This window comes from Asterias rubens, unplaced genomic scaffold (genome assembly GCF_902459465.1).
Source record: "Asterias rubens unplaced genomic scaffold, eAstRub1.3, whole genome shotgun sequence".
Lineage (NCBI taxonomy): Eukaryota > Metazoa > Echinodermata > Asteroidea > Forcipulatida > Asteriidae > Asterias > Asterias rubens.
Window position 1 is genome coordinate 17,890 of NW_022985695.1, and position 19,174 is coordinate 37,063.

The 19,174-nt window shown below is 38.2% G+C and overlaps 1 protein-coding gene across 2 annotated transcripts in view; it reads right to left on the reverse strand.

Moving 5' to 3' along the window:
• LOC117305673 (DNA repair protein RAD50-like) overlaps window positions 1-19,174 on the reverse strand; it is a 38,627-nt gene that overhangs the window by 12,295 nt on the left and 7,158 nt on the right. For both annotated transcript variants that reach the window (XM_033790533.1, XM_033790534.1), the window contains exons 9-31: window positions 18,773-18,818; window positions 18,207-18,275; window positions 17,655-17,744; window positions 16,849-16,909; window positions 16,553-16,630; window positions 15,140-15,216; window positions 14,835-14,936; window positions 14,490-14,559; window positions 13,344-13,444; window positions 12,978-13,082; window positions 12,044-12,145; window positions 11,535-11,647; window positions 10,975-11,073; window positions 10,609-10,695; window positions 8,830-8,922; window positions 7,899-8,024; window positions 6,163-6,298; window positions 5,568-5,681; window positions 4,096-4,191; window positions 2,038-2,185; window positions 1,444-1,501; window positions 846-1,047; window positions 105-134 (exon numbers count right to left, since the gene is read on the reverse strand). In XM_033790533.1, the coding sequence (XP_033646424.1) occupies window positions 105-134; window positions 846-1,047; window positions 1,444-1,501; window positions 2,038-2,185; window positions 4,096-4,191; window positions 5,568-5,681; window positions 6,163-6,298; window positions 7,899-8,024; window positions 8,830-8,922; window positions 10,609-10,695; window positions 10,975-11,073; window positions 11,535-11,647; window positions 12,044-12,145; window positions 12,978-13,082; window positions 13,344-13,444; window positions 14,490-14,559; window positions 14,835-14,936; window positions 15,140-15,216; window positions 16,553-16,630; window positions 16,849-16,909; window positions 17,655-17,744; window positions 18,207-18,275; window positions 18,773-18,818 (2,203 nt within the window). The remainder of the gene's footprint in view (window positions 1-104; window positions 135-845; window positions 1,048-1,443; window positions 1,502-2,037; window positions 2,186-4,095; window positions 4,192-5,567; window positions 5,682-6,162; window positions 6,299-7,898; window positions 8,025-8,829; window positions 8,923-10,608; window positions 10,696-10,974; window positions 11,074-11,534; window positions 11,648-12,043; window positions 12,146-12,977; window positions 13,083-13,343; window positions 13,445-14,489; window positions 14,560-14,834; window positions 14,937-15,139; window positions 15,217-16,552; window positions 16,631-16,848; window positions 16,910-17,654; window positions 17,745-18,206; window positions 18,276-18,772; window positions 18,819-19,174) is intronic.

Below are 19,174 nucleotides of genomic sequence, written 5' to 3' on the forward strand. Positions count from 1 at the left end.
AAAATGTAGTAACTCATCATGCGACCTTCTTGCACTAAACGTTAGACAAGCAAAGGTCATAAAAAGATGATGAAAGTAAATGAGATACATGTACATGAACTTACCTCGAGTGGTTTCAGTTGCTTATTTGCATCCTGCAGGAAAGTATGGAGAGACAAGTTCATTGAAAATAAGTGGTGGGTTGCCGTGTTAGTCAGGTGATTGCAAAGAGGAAAATCAAATAAAGTACTTTAAGAACTAACTAGTAATAAATATCTGCATGAGCTTTCATAGCAACGACTACTTGATCAGATGTAATGAAGAATAACAACTTCAACCATGGTCTGCCAGCAGTTTTCCCCACCTCCCCTTGTATCACTACCTCCTAAACTTTACAAAGCAATCATTGTTAAGTGATTTGCCTAAGGGCACAAGTGTCGCGACTGGGACTCGAACCCACACTCTGCTGATCAAACAAACGAGCTAGGATCCAGTGCTCTTAACCGCTAGGCGTAACAATCTCCAACAGATGAGTTAATTTTGAGCCAAAGGCGCATTTTAAACAAAAAGTATTATTTTTATTAAATGACTGTCAATAACAACTTATTGAGGCACGCATGATATTTGGTCATCGGGAAAAAAAGTAGGAAGATTTTGTTGAGTACACAGGCTAACCTACATGAACACATTGCATTGACTTTAATGCACTTTCCAGACTATTTAATCACATTTTTCTGGGTTTTTTTCCAAGAGCAAACAAAATGAATCCTGTTCTTGGCTTTACTACAAAACTTGGCTCAGGTCAAACGACAGATCAAAGGTCAAACAACAGATCAAAGGTCAAACAACAGATCAAACAGACTTACCATGATCTCTCTATCATAGCTCTGATTGGCTGAAGTCAACTCGGCTTTCTGACTATGAAGCTTCTCCTGTTGTTGAAGCTCTCCGCTCAAACGTAACTTCTCACCGGTAGTGTCGTTAATCCTGGTACCCAGTACCTGGAGCGTCTTACTCTGCTGGTTGATCAGTCGCTGTTTATGATCCAGTGTGCGGTTGACAGTGTCGCTAAATCAAGAAAAATGCAAATTCATTATCAACTTCAAATTAAAAAAAAGAAAATCACCTTTTTACTTCAGCTGCACCATGCATTTGGAACTCTCTACCACTTAATCTTAGATCTTGTCCCTGTACCACAAATTTCAGTTCTCTTCTCATCTTACAGGTTTTCAAGGGCTAATATAGTTGTGTAGGTTTTCTTCCGTTTTTTTATAGTTTTTTTTACGGCGTCTTGAACACCCTGCAGGGTCGATATGTGGGCATAACAAGTTTTTATGATGACTACATCGCTGTGTAGTATAAAGCATGTATACTTTCCAGAGGTTTTTTTCTTTCACAGAACTCGTGAAATGGACTTCTAGGATTGTTACAATGTTCAAACGGTAATGCTTTGATTTTCCTTACAGTTTGATCTCAAGGTCCTGCCTCTCGGCATTAACTTGTTGAATAGTCCTTCCAGCATCTATCATGAAAGGCAAAGAAAACATTTGTTTTAATCTTAAATAAATTTAGATGTATACAATCAAACTAACCAGTAAACATATTATTTCAGACTTTCTGTGCTGAGCAAGTTTTGTGCTCATGTACTGTTAGTGCCATGAGCACTTTTGTGGATATGTGCACCTTAAAGGTTTTCAATATTATAATGCCTAGGAAAAAACACACCAGGGGTCCATTTCACAAAGAGTTAGGGAGATATACAAATTGCATGGATAAACCTAAGTTGGGACGAGTAACTGGTCCTAACTCGAGATAGGACTAGTCCTAACTCTTTGTGAAATCCACCCCAGGGCCCAATTTAATAGAGATGCTTAAGCACAAAATGTTGCTAAGCACATAAATATTATAAGGTCACTAACCAAAATAGTCATATGTACAATTTGTGACTGGTATCCTGCCAATTTCTGCTAAGCAGAAAATGTTTAAGCCATATTTTCTGCTTTAGCAGCTTTATGAAATTGGGCCCTGCTCTATTATCAAATAACCTATGACCTTTACCTGCTCCTGATAGCTGTTGTGACTGCACAGCTAGTCTCTTCTCAAGCTCTTTAAGTTCTGCTAAGCATCTATCCATCTGCCATATATCTGGTTTCATCTCGTTAGCCATGCTCAGATCAACTTGAACGAGCATCAAAGAATCTTCCTCCTGTAATATTGATACAAAAGCAAACTCTCAAAGAGGCGAATTCATCAAGCCCCGCCTAAAAGTGGCGTGACCAAAAATTTGGAGTTTTTTAGAATTACAAAAGTTTCCATAATCAAAGAGATTTTCAGAAATTGGAAAGATTGGTTTAGTTTGAGGAAACTCTTTCCAGAATCAACCTGGGAAGCGGCAGCCAAGGGAACACCTTAAAGACAAAGGATATCTTTATTTTTTTAGTTTAAATCTTATTTCAATGTAGGTGTTGAGTGTTTACAATAAAGCTAACATTGTAAATATTTCATTTCAAGAGGTGATCACATTTTTTGCTAGATAACGTTTTTTGTTAGAAAATCCGGAGCGAAATTTTCCACGCAGGAAGAATAATCCCAAGTAAGAAGACACAGTATAAAAGAGATTTACTGACAGCAGAAAGAATAATCCCTAGTAAGAACACACAGTATAAAAGAGATTTACTGACAGCAGAAAGAATAATCCCTAGTAAGAAGACACAGTATAAAAGAGATTTACTGACAGCAGAAAGAATAATCCCTAGTAAGAAGACACAGTATAAAAGAGATTTACTGACAGCAGAAAGAATAATCCCTAGTAAGAACACACAGTATAAAAGAGATTTACTGACAGCAGAAAGAATAATCCCAAGTAAGAAGACACATTATAAAAGAGATTTACTGACAGCAGAAAGAATAATCCCTAGTAAGAAGACACAGTATAAAAGAGATTTACTGACAGCAGAAAGAATAATCCCTAGTAAGAACACACAGTATAAAAGAGATTTACTGACAGCAGAAAGAATAATCCCTAGTAAGAACACACAGTATAAAAGGGATTTACTGACAGCAGAAAGAATAATCCCAAGTAAAAAGACACAGTATAAAAGGGATTTACTGACAGCAGAAAGAATAATCCCTAGTAAGAACACACAGTATAAAAGAGATTTACTGACAGCAGAAAGAATAATCACACAGTATAAAAGAGATTTACTGACAGCAGAAAGAATAATCCCAAGTAAAAAGACACAGTATAAAAGGGATTTACTGACAGCAGAAAGAATAATCCCTAGTAAGAACACACAGTATAAAAGGGATTTACTGACAGCAGAAAGAATAATCCCAAGTAAAAAGACACAGTATAAAAGGGGTTTACTGACAGCAGAAAGAATAATCCCTAGTAAGAACACACAGTATAAAAGGGATTTACTGACAGCAGAAAGAATAATCCCAAGTAAAAAGACACAGTATAAAAGGGATTTACTGACAGCAGAAAGAATAATCCCTAGTAAGAACACACAGTATAAAAGGGATTTACTGACAGCAGAAAGAATAATCCCTAGTAAGAACACACAGTATAAAAGGGATTTACTGACAGCAGAAAGAATAATCCCTAGTAAGAACACACAGTATAAAAGAGATTTACTGACAGCAGAAAGAATAATCCCTAGTAAGAACACACAGTATAAAAGAGATTTACTGACAGCAGAAAGAATAATCCCTAGTAAGAACACACAGTATAAAAGAGATTTACTGACAGCAGAAAGAATAATCCCTAGTAAGAACACACAGTATAAAAGAGATTTACTGACAGCAGAAAGAATAATCCCTAGTAAGAACACACAGTATAAAAGAGATTTACTGACAGTAGCGGTCCTCAGATTCCATATTTTGTGGCATAACAAATTTTGTACATAACCACACAACTTGAAATGTTTCTCAAAATGACTTCATTCTACAAAAGCTGCTGTAGGCTTATAACCAAAAGTTTGTATTGCCATTCATTTAAAGATTGATTACCAAACCTATACCATAAGGGGATGCAACCTTTTTATTTGTAATTATCAAGTTATAAACCAGAAGGGAAACTGGTTGGGAATTGATGATTTCTGTGTCAATTCTTACATCATTAAGTGAAGATTTCAACTTCTCAATATCAGCGTTGATGACAGTTAGCTTGGATCGAAGCCCGGGAATTTCAGTCTCTGATAACTTGGTCACCTACAAAAACACCATCAAGAAAATTAAATTTGTCAATTCATGAAATCAATGAAAAAGTAAGTGACTTTATCTTGTAACAAATTTTCATTTGCAGGGTGTGGAAAATTGGTACAAGTGAAAAATACAATTTTCACAATTTGGCATTGTATTATGATGGTCATGGAGGAGAAGTAAAAGAATAAACAAGTGCAAAAACCCAGACCGGCTAGAAAGCAGCTGTTCAATTTACTCAAAATTCTTGGTTAGTATATTTGGTCTGCAGTGACACCATGTGTATGTCTACTTTCCTGTGTAGATTTAGTTCCTTGAGAACTTGTCTTTCTATTCATTCTACTAATACAAAGTAGATTTCGAAAATCGGGAGACTACTTTGATTCTCAAAAGAACTGTTGTTATTAACTACTACCTGGACAGAAAGTAGGAAAATACGCCATGACTCCTACTTTCGATTAGTGGATTGAGAGGATTTCTCAATATCAACATCACTGCCTTGGAGTCGGTTCTTAGTTGCTCTCATCTTGTTAACTAGACTGCTCTAATCATCGTGAGGAGACTGGTGTCAATTCAGTAGATACACACATGGTGTTACCACAATGGAATAGCCTGCATTCTCTATACACCATGTGACCTTTGTTTACAATAAGTCTGACCTTTCTACCAGACAAGCTACTGCACAGGTCATATTGGAAATTGTACATTCTTGGGTCTTTCCCCCAGACAAGCTACTGCACAGGTCATATTGGAAAGTGTACATTCTTGGGTCTTTCCCCCAGACAAGCTACTGCACAGGTCATATTGGAAAGTGTACATTTTTATGTCAAATTTCCGCACAAATCTAAGAGTTATAAACAGCTTAACAAGTTTTTCATGATATGAAAAGATGTTAAAAATTAGAGAGTGCAAATATTTATAAGATTGTTTGTTTTCCTCCATTGAGCTGTGTACCAATTATGCCTGCAGGAAGTCCAGGCTTGGTGGCTCTTTTCTAAACACGTAAACTCACAGGTCACATCCTCTATACATATAGCAACAGTAAACCTATATATGTTTGGTTTGCGGTAACACCATGTGTCTATCTGCTTGCCAGCTAGAGTTTGTTCTTAGAGAACTGTCTTTCTTTATTCTACTACCGCGGAGTAGATTGTTCAGATGTTCGGGAGACTTCCCAGTTCTGAAAAGAACTGTCCTGCTTTTTGACTATTACCCGTGCGGATGGTATAGAAAATAGGCTGGGACTACTACTTACGCTTATAGGATCGTAACTACCGCAAAGTCAGTTCCTAAATTGGTCTCAATGTTTCGACTAGCTTGCTCTAGTCATCGTCAGTAAACCTAATTAAAAATTTTAAAAATCTTGACGAAAATTCTTGACTTACAAAGTCCTTGACGGGTTTAAGCTCGATCAGCTTATCATACTTGGATCTGTTCTGTTTGATTGCTTGATCTTTCTCCGCCATCTTGCTCGGAGCCATCCTCAACTTGTCTTGTAGCTAAAATTAAAAACCAAGAACGAGTTATTACAATACCAGGGGGGTAACGGTTAACAACTCAAAGTGTCATTCAACACAATCTGAAGATACTCATCTGAAGAGATATGCAGATGTTACTCCAGTAAACTAAAGTACTCATACTTCAGAGTATATCTGCATGTTAAGAGCGCTTTATAAATGTTGGTATATTGGTATAGACATATCATCTTCATTAGCTCGTCTACTTCAGTCTGTCTGTCTTCTGCCTCAGATGTCTATTTGTCTGTTTGTCTATCTGTCCAGTGTATGTCAGTTTAGTAATAAAGTGAACTGGAGTACTCGTAGACCCATCATCTTCATTACCTCTTGTACGAGTTTGTCTACTTCAGTCTGTCTGTCCTCTACCTAACCTGTATATTTGTCTGTTTGTTTATCTGTCCAGTGTATGTCAGTTTAGTAATAAAGTGAATTGGAGTACTCGTAGACCCATCATCTTCATTACCTCTTGCACAAGTTCGTCCACTTCAGTTTGTCCATCAAATCCTCTATGACATAGAGGGCACTGTGCCTCCGCTCTCTGCAAGGAGCGAATATAACGCTCAAAGAGATGTGAACTCCCAGTCAAAGCACCCTTCTCACTGGTGGTTAAGGTAAGAAATAGGCCATTTGTGAGTAAGATTTAAAAATGACTGGTACAATAACTTGCTTAGTTACATACTGCATAATAGGGGCCATTCAGAATAGTGGATATTTATTTTGTTTAATGTTTTTTTTTTTCAAACTTTTTACATATAAGGCATTAAAAAAAACTTGTTATTGCCCCTTTTTTTTTTTTTTTTTTTTCAATAGGGCCTACGTCGTAAGAGAAAAAAAAATCCACACATTTTTGGACGATCTTATCCCCAAAAGTTGGCCCTAAATAATCCTTTTCCAATAAAAATGTTTTCATGAATTAGTGATTAGCAGTTCCGGCGTTAAAGATCTTCGTTAACAATAAAATCATCGAGATTCAACGATCGGTAACAACGCTCAGAACAATTATTTATCAATGACCTTTGCCCCACATTGCGCACGCCCTCAATCGGCGAAAGTTATACATGTTTGAATTTGCTTCAAGGCTGTATATTGCACCATTCTACAGGCGTGTGGCACACTGCGTGGCAATTCTTTCTCAGTTCGTGAATGTGCGTATTGTGTTGGAGTCTATCAACGGCCAATCACAGCGTGCGGACTGTTTATGCACTTTGCATGCTGTGGGTATTTCCATGGTGTGGGCGACAGATCGAACCATGTGGCCGAGTGCATCGTCGTGTTTTAACATTTTGCTTACGATCGCATTTCCGATGCTGTAGTTTTGAAGTTGGTTTTGGCTTGTCAGGTACTCATTTGTTATCGTATAAAATGCAGTCTAAAAATAGTCTATTTGTCTATTGTTAGGCAGGGCGGCCCAAATTTTAGGAGGTCGGCCCGCCCTCCCAATACTGTTTGTGAAGAACACCTGCACGGACACGTACACAAACAATAACAGACACTTCATTGTCATCGTGATTTATGACAGCACTCAAAAATAATATTTCAGCTTCGAATAAAGGGTTTATATTGTCGTTTATTGGGCATTCAAAGTATAAAATACTGTTAAAAAAAAATTAAAAACACCATTTTGACTTTATGATTACAAAGCCATTCAATATTTAAAAACTTAAATTTGGGGTGCAGGAAGGGTGGCTCAAAATAAAATTTTGTAAATCAAAATTTTTAAGCATTGACTATTTAGAATTTGAAATTTGATTTTTAGTTGGTTAATAAATTATTACAATTAAAATTAGTTCACCATGTAAAAACACATGATTTTCGTTGTTCATCAGTAAAAACACATTGAACAATCTAATCCTCCAATCAGATGCTCGAACAGGAGGGTGGTATCAAGTGATAACCTACTCCCAGTTTATGAGTGTCAATGCGTCTTGCTCTGCATAGGGTCAGTACAGAAAATTACACTCTACACTTTGCGCGTGCAAAACCAAAAACAAAAACATAAACTAACCTCATTGACTTAATGAGACTTGTGATCAATTCGTTATCCACGCTCATGGAATACGGACAAATAAAGCGCGTCTGCATCCCAATCGGAGGTAGAAGCACTCAATTTTTCTGTATTCCACTCGCGCTTGTGTGATAACTTGTAATTACTGTCTTCATGATATCTAGAATAATAATAATAAGACTTGATGATAATACCTCTGTAGGTTGGTGATAGATTGCTGATACTGCTCAAGTGTCGCTCCAACATCTTGACTTCCACATTCCTGTAAGAGCCGAGCTTCAAATCCTCTTAATTCCTCCTCTTTCTTCTTCAACTCATCCCTAGAAAACATCAAGGTAAGACGCACAAAATTAAATCTTAGAACGTGAAGTTCCAGACATATCTCAATCATGAGAGGATTCGGGTACTTTTTCAAAATATCCACAGATTTACATTAAACTTACAGGGTTTGAAGATAATGATAGTGGAAAGCTTCCCTTTAAATATTACTAACTGAGATGCTGTAGTTTTTGAGAAATGGGTACAATAAGTCACAAAATAATGTTTGTCTCAAGTGAAACAAAAATTATTTTAGCATGTATAATGATAACCAGTTATGTATTATACCATAAACTTAGCATAACTGGTTTACGATTTAACATGCTAAAACTGAGACAAAAGTTATTTGTATTGCTAATTTCGCAAAAACTACAGCACCTCAGTAAGCAATATTTTAAGGGAAGCTTTCTACTACATGTATCATAATTTTCAAACTGTGTAAGTTTAATGTAAATCATTGGACATAGTGTTTTGTGCTAGGAAAAAGTGTATAGACCCCTTAATAATAGTTGATTTTAGTTGATTTAACTGTAAATGACGCTTGAAGCTTTCTGGGCAGAAAAAAGATATCGGAAATCAGCCTGAAGTAGAAGAAATATCATGCTGTGTATAATACATGCGAGACTTACACAGTCTATTCGATGGCACAAAAACCACACCCACAAATAGAGTAGAGGAAATAAGCCTAGAGGTTGCCTGAGAAGTTGCATGGTTACTCAGGTTGCCTGAGAAGTTGCATGGTTACTCAGGTTGCCTGAGAAGTTGCATGGTTACTCAGGTTGCCTGAGAAGTTGCATGGTTACTCACATGATCATTTTCCTGTTAGCTTCCTTGGTTGACAACTGACCACGGATTCTCTGCACTGCCGACAAATGGTTCTTCACCTCAGCATCCCTTGACCTATGACATTTAAAATAGAAAAGTTAAGCCTGGGCAACTTGTTGTGCGTCTAAGGTCGCAGTCGCGACTATTGATTGCTTAGTTGAGTCTTAACTACCACAACTACTACAAAAATAATCGCCACTACCTGTTTGGTGAACCAATTGCATCACTCAGGACTATTCACGACAACATATTTTACACAATCAACATCAGTGACACATCCTTCAGCGTGAATTTTACTATTTTGCACCTGCAACAAACATTTGCCGCCTTAAAAATTAGTCGCGACAAGTGTCAAAGTCATGACTATTAATGAGGTAGGACTAGTCAAGTAATAAATTCTACTTGTCTGCCAGGCCTACGTAAATAGCGATATAGCTTTTTTTTGCAATGTCACTGCCCAAGTTTTTGCCAATCAAGGTTGGAAAACTATGGGAAGCATAAATGAAAAGCAGAAACACATCACTGCTCTAGAATTGCAAGGGTCGTGGGTTCGAATCCCACCCGAGTAACATGCCTGTGAAATTTTTTCACAGGACTCGGGAAAGTACTGAGTATACAGTGCTAACACACATCGGTGTATGGGTAAAAACCAAAATTAATATGTATTTGTTTTTTTGTGACAATTTGCAAAAATGTTGCATTTGGTCACTACGTCAAGTGGGAAGCATAGCAGGCAGAAATAAATTATAATAAAGTCTTATACAACACACGTATCTACCAACAAGGCACTCAAGGCGTTTATTTTATACATTTATACAGAAAGACCCAAGTATATATGTAGCACCTTGTAAGGGTTTACAGAGTGCTACGGCGCATTCAGCAGCACCTTGTAAGGGTTTACAGAGTGCTACGGCGCATTCAGCAGCACCTTGTAAGGGTTTACAGAGTGCTACGGCGCATTCAGCAGCACCTTGTAAGGGTTTACAGAGTGCTACGGCGCATTCAGCAGCACCTTGTAAGGGTTTACAGAGTGCTACGGCGCATTCAGCAGCACCTTGTAAGGGTTCAGAGTGCTACGGCGCATTCAGCAGCACCTTGTAAGGGTTTACAGAGTGCTACGGCGCATTCAGCAGCACCTTGTAAGGGTTTACAGAGTGCTACGGCGCATTCAGCAGCACCTTGTAAGGGTTTACAGAGTGCTACGGCGCATTCAGCAGCACCTTGTAAGGGTTCAGAGTGCAACGGCGCATTCAGCAGCACCTTGTAAGGGTTCAGAGTGCTACGGCGCATTCAGCAGCACCTTGTAAGGGTTCAGAGTGCTACGGCGCATTCAGCAGCACCTTGTAAGGGTTTACAGAGTGCTACGGCGCATTCAGCAGCACCTTGTAAGGGTTTACAGAGTGCTACGGCGCGTTCAGCAGCACCTTGTAAGGGTTTACAGAGTGCTACGGCGCATTCAGCAGCACCTTGTAAGGGTTCAGAGTGCTACGGCGCATTCAGCAGCACCTTGTAAGGGTTCAGAGTGCTACGGCGCATTCAGCAGCACCTTGTAAGGGTTTACAGAGTGCTACGGCACATTCAGCAGCACCTTGTAAGGTTTACAGAGTGCTACGGCGCATTCAGCAGCACCTTGTAAGGGTTTACAGAGTGCTACGGCGCATTCAGCAGCACCTTGTAAGGGTTTACAGAGTGCTACGGCGCATTCAGCAGCACCTTGTAAGGGTTCAGAGTGCTACGGCGCATTCAGCTCGTATTACTTACATGAGATAATCAGCAAGTTTGTTTCTGATGTCATCTGTAGGGAAGTGACCCAAGAGACGATTCACATCTTCCTCATGACGACCCCGACTGTGAAACAATAAAGTAGGATTTCAAACTTTGCTGTTAATCATGTAAAAATCCCTCTTAAGTAGTGTGGGTTCTGAAAAGAACCAGTGGTAAACTATAGGGTGACTGGAAAATAGCCAGTCAAGTTTGTAGCTTTTTTTAACTATTTTAACTTGCATTCTCTAATCCCCATCATTTTTACCATTGGTTATTAAAACCATCCTCCAAGAAACAGTTGATTATAAAACAAATATTTGAAAGAAACTGAAGAAGTTTGTAACTTGCTCTCAACTTTCTTACATCTTTCTGATTTGATCTTCCTTGGCGTTCTTATCTTTCTGAAGTATCTCTAGCTGAGCTCGTGCCTTGGATTGTAATGATATCGCTGACATCTCATTGCTGCCAAAGAATGAGACAAACATTAGTTACTCCTTTAATTTAATCCCTTAAAGGCACTAGGAAATTTGTATAATTACAATTTGTAATATTAAAACTTACTTGGTAACAAGCAATGGAGAGCTGTTGATATGATTAAACATTGTGAGAAACGGCTCCCTCTATTAAGTAAGAAAGAGGTCATTTCTCACTGAAATTTTAATAAAATATTTCAGGCCTGCAGCATTTTAAGGCATCTGTAAACACACAATTTTGTGCAACAAGGGTGTTTTTATAAATCATTATCTCTTGCATCAACAATGACCAATTGAGTCAAATGAAAACAGAAAAATCGAACAATGAATTTAAAGGGATACGTCGCCTTGGATTGGGCGATTTGGGCTATTCAAAATGTTGGAAAACATTCATTACAAAATGGACGTATTGTAGAAGAACAATATTAAGATCCGTAATTCATAATGTACCTTAATTGACTCATTTCAGTGTCATGTGTTTGTTTCTCCGTCTGAAGTTTCTGGACTTCCCGTCTGAGTTTGTCCAAGTCCATGGCACTCTCAGCTTCCTTCAACTCACTCTCCTAAAATGTCATCAATAAATTCAACCCAATTTTAACCATTTGAAAATGCTTGAAAACTCATTGGAAATGAATTAACTCTTCCAGAAAACAAAATGTTATGAGTTATGAGTATTGAATACTTGATGAAACAAAAGAACTACTCGTTTGATTTCCTTACATGAGAAGGGAAGGGAAATGGATTAGTTCTTCAAAAAAATAAAATCAAAGGTGAGCTATTTTTTTTTTTTTTTACCCATACACCGATGTGCACTATAGATAAAAATAAAATAAAAATTAAAAAAATTAAAAAAATTAAAAGGTGAGCTACTCGTTTGAGTTTCTTACAGCTGGCAAAAGGTTATTAGGTTTGAATGCTTGATTAATAAATAATTTTAAAAACTCGTTTGATTTTCTCACAGCTCTCTTGAGTTCTTCCTCCAGCTCTCGCAATTGATGAGCGCTGGCTTCTACTCGACTCAACTGATGATTGATGCGCTTTAACTCATCCTTGTTCTTTGTCTGAAACACAAAATGGAATCCATCATTACTTTTAATTATTGAAAGAAACAGACTGAAGGCCATTGCTGAAACAGCGAGTTTGGCTACAGCTACTTCTTGATCAGCGCTTCTGCCAGTGTTAAAGAAAAGGAAGCGCGAACGATCTAGCCATAGATGTAGCAGAAGTTGCCTTTCCAGAAACAGCTTAATAGACTCCTTAGATAGACTGCCGAGGTCTCTTCATTTCATTTCATTTATTCTGGTTGTGAAGCCAAGAACACGATAAATTCGAAGTGAATCACTTTACTAGAAAAAAACACCATGTAGAGAAGACAATGAAGGAAGTTTCATCAGTTTTAGATGTGGGAGAAAAATCACAGAGATTTAATCCAAAGAAAACCCATGCCATTAGGTCTTAAAACCCATTCAACATAGTGCCCCAGGTGGTATTCAAACCAAGGGCCATAGAAGTGGAAGTTGAGGAATGATACCACTTCACCAACCCAAACAACAACAACAACAACATGCATTCATGAACACTCTTAATATTACAATTGGGAAAACAGCGCCTAGTGATTGTTTGCAAAACATAAACTCGCTTCTCTTTGCTGTGTTGTGAAGTATGAACCATTTCTCAACCCAATATCCCAATCTCCTTGCCTTGTGCAGGTTTTTATGTTTTGTTTATTTCCTATAATTTATTTTTACATTTCACTGTTTCATATGTAAAAATTTTGTATCCATCCTGTTGTTTGGATGCTGAATAATACAAAATTAAAAAATTAAAATGAACCCAAAGATTTGGCCCCTTTGATGATTGATTCCAATTGGCTCTTTTGATCTCTAAACTTACTGTCATATCGCTCTTCATCTGTACGGTATGTTGCAGCTTCGTCTTGGTGTCCCGGAACTCCTGAAGTTGAGTTTCTAAACCCCCTTCTTTACTTCTGTACTGAGCCTGAAACAAACATAGACAAATTAATACTAATAATAATAATCTTATATAGCTCTTGATCACACCGTTAAGATAAGGTAAGTGGAGCTGCATTTTGGAGTATGAAACCTATTCCTTTAAAGCACCATGTAATGGTTTACAGGGTGCTGTGGCACAATATGCTGCCGATCAGGCCAGGAACACCGGGACGAGCCCCTTCTCTTCGCGATAAGTTGCTAGTTATAGTTTAGTTTAGTTGCCAATTATAGTTTAACTTTTAATTACCAGTAACTCCTTGCCCTCTGCATCAATTTTCTTCAGCTCCTCATCCATCAACTCAACGAATTCCTCCACTTTCTCATCGGAGAAGACAGTACCGGTGAATCCTAAGTGAAATAAAACAACAAGTTGTGGATAAAAACATACATTTTGAAGACAGAGTCACTCCTGTCCGAATCCTGTTGAATCCTGCATACTTATTGTTGATTTCTTTGTACTGTTCTATGTTGTAGCAAATTGATTTTTTGCCGAGTTATATAAAAAAACTTTGTTTAAAGTATTCGTTTTGTCCACTTTTAGTATTCCTTTTCACTCTGTAGCTATTTATCCATCTGTGAAGCGCCTTTAAGTATTTCACTATTATATATCATTATTATTCTAATAACTGACACAGTTCAGTGAGCACACACCCCCCACACACCCCCCACACACCACCCAAGGCTCCAGAGCAGGATCCAGTTTCACCACGCATCACTGAGCTCCATTCCCCATCTCTATTTCCTGCCTTCATGCACCAAGCTAATCTGCCTCCCCAGTACTTAAGCAGCATGCAGCATCACAGTCCAGCTTTCTCCAGAAGACGATCAGAGCATACTGATCGAAACGTCGAGTTGAAACCAGCAGTTCTTTTCAGAACCACCCCAAACTCATTAGGGATAGTCATTAAATGGTATTACCGCAAACCTTTCTATAACTTTATAGAGGGATTGTAAATGTTTGGTAATTGAAACCCACTGTTTGTTTCAATCCAAACAAGTTGTAAAATATATACCATAAAGGTAGCCTGTGAAAATATCATTTCAAAAGGTGGTTGCGTTTTTGAGATATTGCAGAATATCTGGAGCACTTATGTCTACGCAGGAAAAATAATCCCTGATTGGAATACACAATCTGAGAAACATTACTGTTTTTATCGCTTCTAAGATACAAATTTGGGGGGAATAACCACAGTACTTCAAAGTGAAAAGTTTCTCAAATGCGTTATAACTATCCAAAGCTGCTGTAATTCTGACAAGGTTTAATTTTATTGCCATTAATTTTCAGAATCATTACCAAAAGTGAACAGACCCTTTGAATCAGCCCAACAGATGGATTTATCCGACTAACATGCCAAACTACGCAAAAGGTAAGATTGTTGATTGTCAAACTCACCAGCAAACTGCATGTCCGAGGCAACCTTTTGAATCCTTCTATCGCGCTTCTTGATCGTTTCAAGATGTTGCTGTTAATCAAACAAAAATATAAATTATTTGGGTTTGAACAAAGAAAATTTGACTCAACTGGGACTCCAACGAATGACCTCCTGATTAATGAGCCAGCGCTCTATCAACTGAGCTATCTAGTCCTATGTTGGCGGTCTCCCTATTTTGTCAATATCTTTGTTTCCTTGTGTTTTATAACATTTAAAAAACACAAACTGTAAGGTTCCCTTCTACAATTCAACTTTGTCATTAATGAATCCAAGCCACATATCCAGCACCTAATGAACTCTCTTACCTTATGCTCTGTTCCCAGCTCTCCTTGTTTCAGCAGAAGTTGTGATTTCTTATCGTTAACCTGTTGAAGACTACTTCCAAGCCTGCTGAGCTTCTTCTCCGTCTAGCCATTGAACAATTATTAAATTGAAAATTAAAATTCCCACAGGAGTTGAATTTTATTTTAACAGTCAGTCACACAAATTTACCTGACACGTAAAAAATTAGCCTCTTTGTGAGGAAAATATTTACTTAGTGGTAGAAACAATTTTACTAAGAACCTTAAATGATCATATCATAGGGAAATGTGAGCAAACTATGGCATACCTGGGCGTATTGTTTTTCTTTCTCTTCATTCTTTGCCTGGTGCTCTTGGAAAATTGTTCGAAGCTCATCATTTGTACCTGATGGAAAAATATACACATAAGTGACAAATAACAAGAGTAAGAGAAGCAAACACGAGATGGCCCACCTAGTTTTGCTCTGGGAGTCTCAACATGGCAAAAGATCAAGAGGGTGTTCTGCAACAACATTGTGTAGACCCTGGAGCGCGACTCTGGCATTAACCGCTGTGACCTAACATAAACCAGCAATCGTGGAGAACTGTTGTCAAAAATGCCAGAGTTCGCTTGATATGATGATGATAATGACAAAATGCCAGAGTTGGCTTGATATGATGATGATGATGACAAAATGCCAGAGTTTGCTTGATATGATGATGATGATGACAAATGCTAGAGTTGGCTTGATATGATGATGATGATGACAAAATGCCAGAGTTTGCTTGATATAGCTGATGCTGATGACCAAAATGCCACGGTTTGCTTGCTATTGCCTGATGATGAGGACCAACTGCAGAGTTTGCTTGATATGATGATGATGATGACAAAATGCCAGAGTTTGCTTGATATGATTATGATGATGACAAAATGCCAGAGTTGGCTTGATATGATGATGATGATGACAAAATGCCAGAGTTGGCTTGATATGATGATGATGATGACAAAATGCCAGAGTTGGCTTGATATGATGATGATGATGACAAAATGCCAGAGTTGGCTTGATATGATGATGACAAAATGCCAGAGTTCGCTTGATATGATGATGATAATGACAACCATAAAGTGCCTTAAAGACACCGGACACTTTTGGTAATTGTCAATGACCAGTCTTCGCACTTGGTGTATCTCCACATATGCATAAAATAACAAACCTGTGAAATTAGAACGAAATTGGTCGTAGAAGTTGTAAGATATAATGAAAGAAAAAACACCCTTGTCACAGGAAGTTGTGTACTTTCAGATGCTTGATTTCAAGACCTCAACATGCTCAACAACTAATTCTGAGGTATCGAAATCAAATTCATGGAAAATTACTTCTTTCTAGAAGCTATGGCACTTCAAAGGGAGCCGTTTCTCACAATGTTTTATACCATCAACCTCTCCCCTTTAATTGTGACCAAGTAAGGTTTTATGATAATAATTTAAGGGGCTGGGTCGCCATAATCAAAGCAGGCCTGTAGCTTTACAAGGATTTATGAATTCACATCCAGTACTGCACCCATGACCGCTCCTAAAATACGATAGAGAGGGAGGGCATACGCATGCATTCACGTAACCTTTACTTACACAAGTGTCCTTGTACATTCCGTGGTCTTTCCGGCAGGCAACATACTACATTGATCATAGGGGTAATTTCTACATCCAAAGGGGAAGAAATATTAAATATTGTTGTACAAACCTTGGAAGATAAACTCCAAGTTGTCTTCAATCTCTTGCTTGTTCTTGTCCATCTGAGTTTTCTCCGCTTTGCGTTTGGCTGGAAAGAGATGAGCAATATTGAGGTAAAAACATCATCAGTAAGAGATGAAGAAATTGATTATCAAGAAAACTCTTATTTTCAATTTAATTATAAACAAGAACAATTAAAACTGCCTGGCAGCCTGACATTTCAACCCTAGCAGAGTCTTCTAGGGAGTTTTTGCTTAGCTTTTGAGAAAGTTTTTGAACATTTTCTTAGGGATATTTTTTTCTTACCAACTTCTGTGCTCAGGAGATTGATTTCCTCCTCTCGATCCTCAATCTCATGAATCCGTGTCTGTTGTAAAAATAAATATATATAAAAAAAATATAAAAAAAGGAGAAAACAAATTGGTCTGTAGATTACAACGTTTTAGGTTTTCACTTGTGGTTTATTATAAAGGGCGTCTTCACTGTGTTTGCTAAAAGAAAAGCAAAGAACACAAAAGGCCCTGGGTTCGAATCCCATAAGATTTTTGTGTTGATTTTTCCACCAATAGATTCAGAAAGCACAGGTTCTGTGGTCTAAATGAAATGGCGCTATATAAAAACCCATTGTATTGTATTGTATTGTATATACAGTCACGGCTCAAATTTTGGGGGGATATCTACAAGACCGTAGCGGTTTATCACTCAGAATCTGTTGCTCAAAAAACTGGACACTGGAGAATGTGTTTTTCGACTTCATGTTCTGAATTATCTTTGTCAAGACGGCTAAAGGCCGAGTCACATTGCAGCGATAACAAAAATGATAAAGATAACGACGCAAAGAGAACGTATTCTATTAGTTGAATTGCTCCACACAGAATACGCCAATGCTTATTCAACCAATCTAGGAATGGCATTTTTAACGTTCTCGTTTTTGGTCTTGCTATCGAGGCCTGTGTGACCGGGCCTTAACTCGTGTCGCATGTGGTATAAACCATAATGCATAGTTGTGCATTCAAAAATTGTACATCACAGCATCCCTCCTTCCAAAGAACGGCTGACTTAACACTGTGTGACATCAAACAGGTACTATTTGTAGGTTAACAGTTACCTACCCCCAATGGGTGTAACTCTTTCGTGATGTGGTTGACAGACTCCTTAGCAGCACTCAGCGTCGTTTTCTTCAACTCTAGCTCCGAACTCAGCTAATTGTAAAAAACAATCAGTGCCAAATGAATCATGTGATACAAACAAAGATTGTGACCATCATTCACTTTATTACAAATAATAATACTGGCTTCTTATACAGCGCACATATCCGTCTCTTAGTCAGGGGCGCTTTAATACATAGAATGCTGCAAGGTATATGGGACTACTGTTAACTATGAAACCTACTCCTCTTACAGAGCACTATAGAAAGGTGCCATGGGGCAACACGCTGCCAATCAAACCAGAAACACCAAGGCGAAACCTGTCTCTGTTCAAAAGTATACCGAGTTCTTTTACTCTTATCCACTCAGCTACGACACTCAGTATTTGGTATTGGCTGAATTGTGTTTAGCATGTGCTTGGACATGACCAGAAGAAGACTGTCCATGGTTGAGCTGTTACACAGAAAATATACAACATGGTTTGGATCCAAGTTGCTTAAAAAGTCTTCCACTGACCTCTTTGACCTTGTCTTTCCGTTCCTTCAGGTATTTCACATCGGTCTTAAACTCACGAATGCTGGTATTCTGTAGGGATAATAAACAGAAAAGTAAATAATACAGAATGGACAAATCATGTATCCCTCTAAAGATACTGAATGTTTACAATCTAAATTTTTGATTCTTGTCAGAAAGGAAGTTTTTTCCTGACACTAGGTGTAATTAATAATAAAACTGTGTACAAGTTTGTCCTAAACATGGCTAATGGGTTTATCTAGCCAACAAGCTTCACAGAAGAAAAAACGTGGGGTGCTCAGGTTTATGAATTAGGAGAGCGATTTTTGTAGCACCTTATAAAGGTTTACAAGGTACTGCGGTGCACGGCGTAGCCACTGACAGAAAATCCTTCTAACCAAACGCCCTTCTCTTCGCAATAAGTGTAACTGGGTTCTTTTACAAGCATTTCAGAACACACAGGACCTATGGCTTTCCAGCCTAAGGGGCTTTCCAGCCTAAGGGGCTTTCCAGCCTATGCCAAGAATGCATAACCCCTGTCCCTTCTTCCGCTTCCACCAAAAACTCACCTGCTCTGATCTTAGCTTCCTGATGACCTCCAATGCTTTGATGTATCTGTCCAAACAAACATTAGCATTTACCAAGATTGTTTACTTCAATAATAATTTGAAAGGCTAATCATCCTAACTCGCTGCTGAGAAGCTGAATACACCTCTCTTAATATTTATGCATGAGGTACGTCACAATGCTACCCCAAAATGAGGCGATGGGTGCAGCCACTGCAAGTGGTGGCGGACTTGCGCCCATAGCCTCATTTTGGGTAAGAATTATGACGTCATGCATAAATATTAAGAGAGGCGTATAGCGAAGGACTAGGCTAAATCATGTTCAAGTTGCAGACATTCAAGGGCACCCTTGGAAGAATCGGACTGCCACAGTGACCTGTAAATGACCACAAAGCACAAAAATTG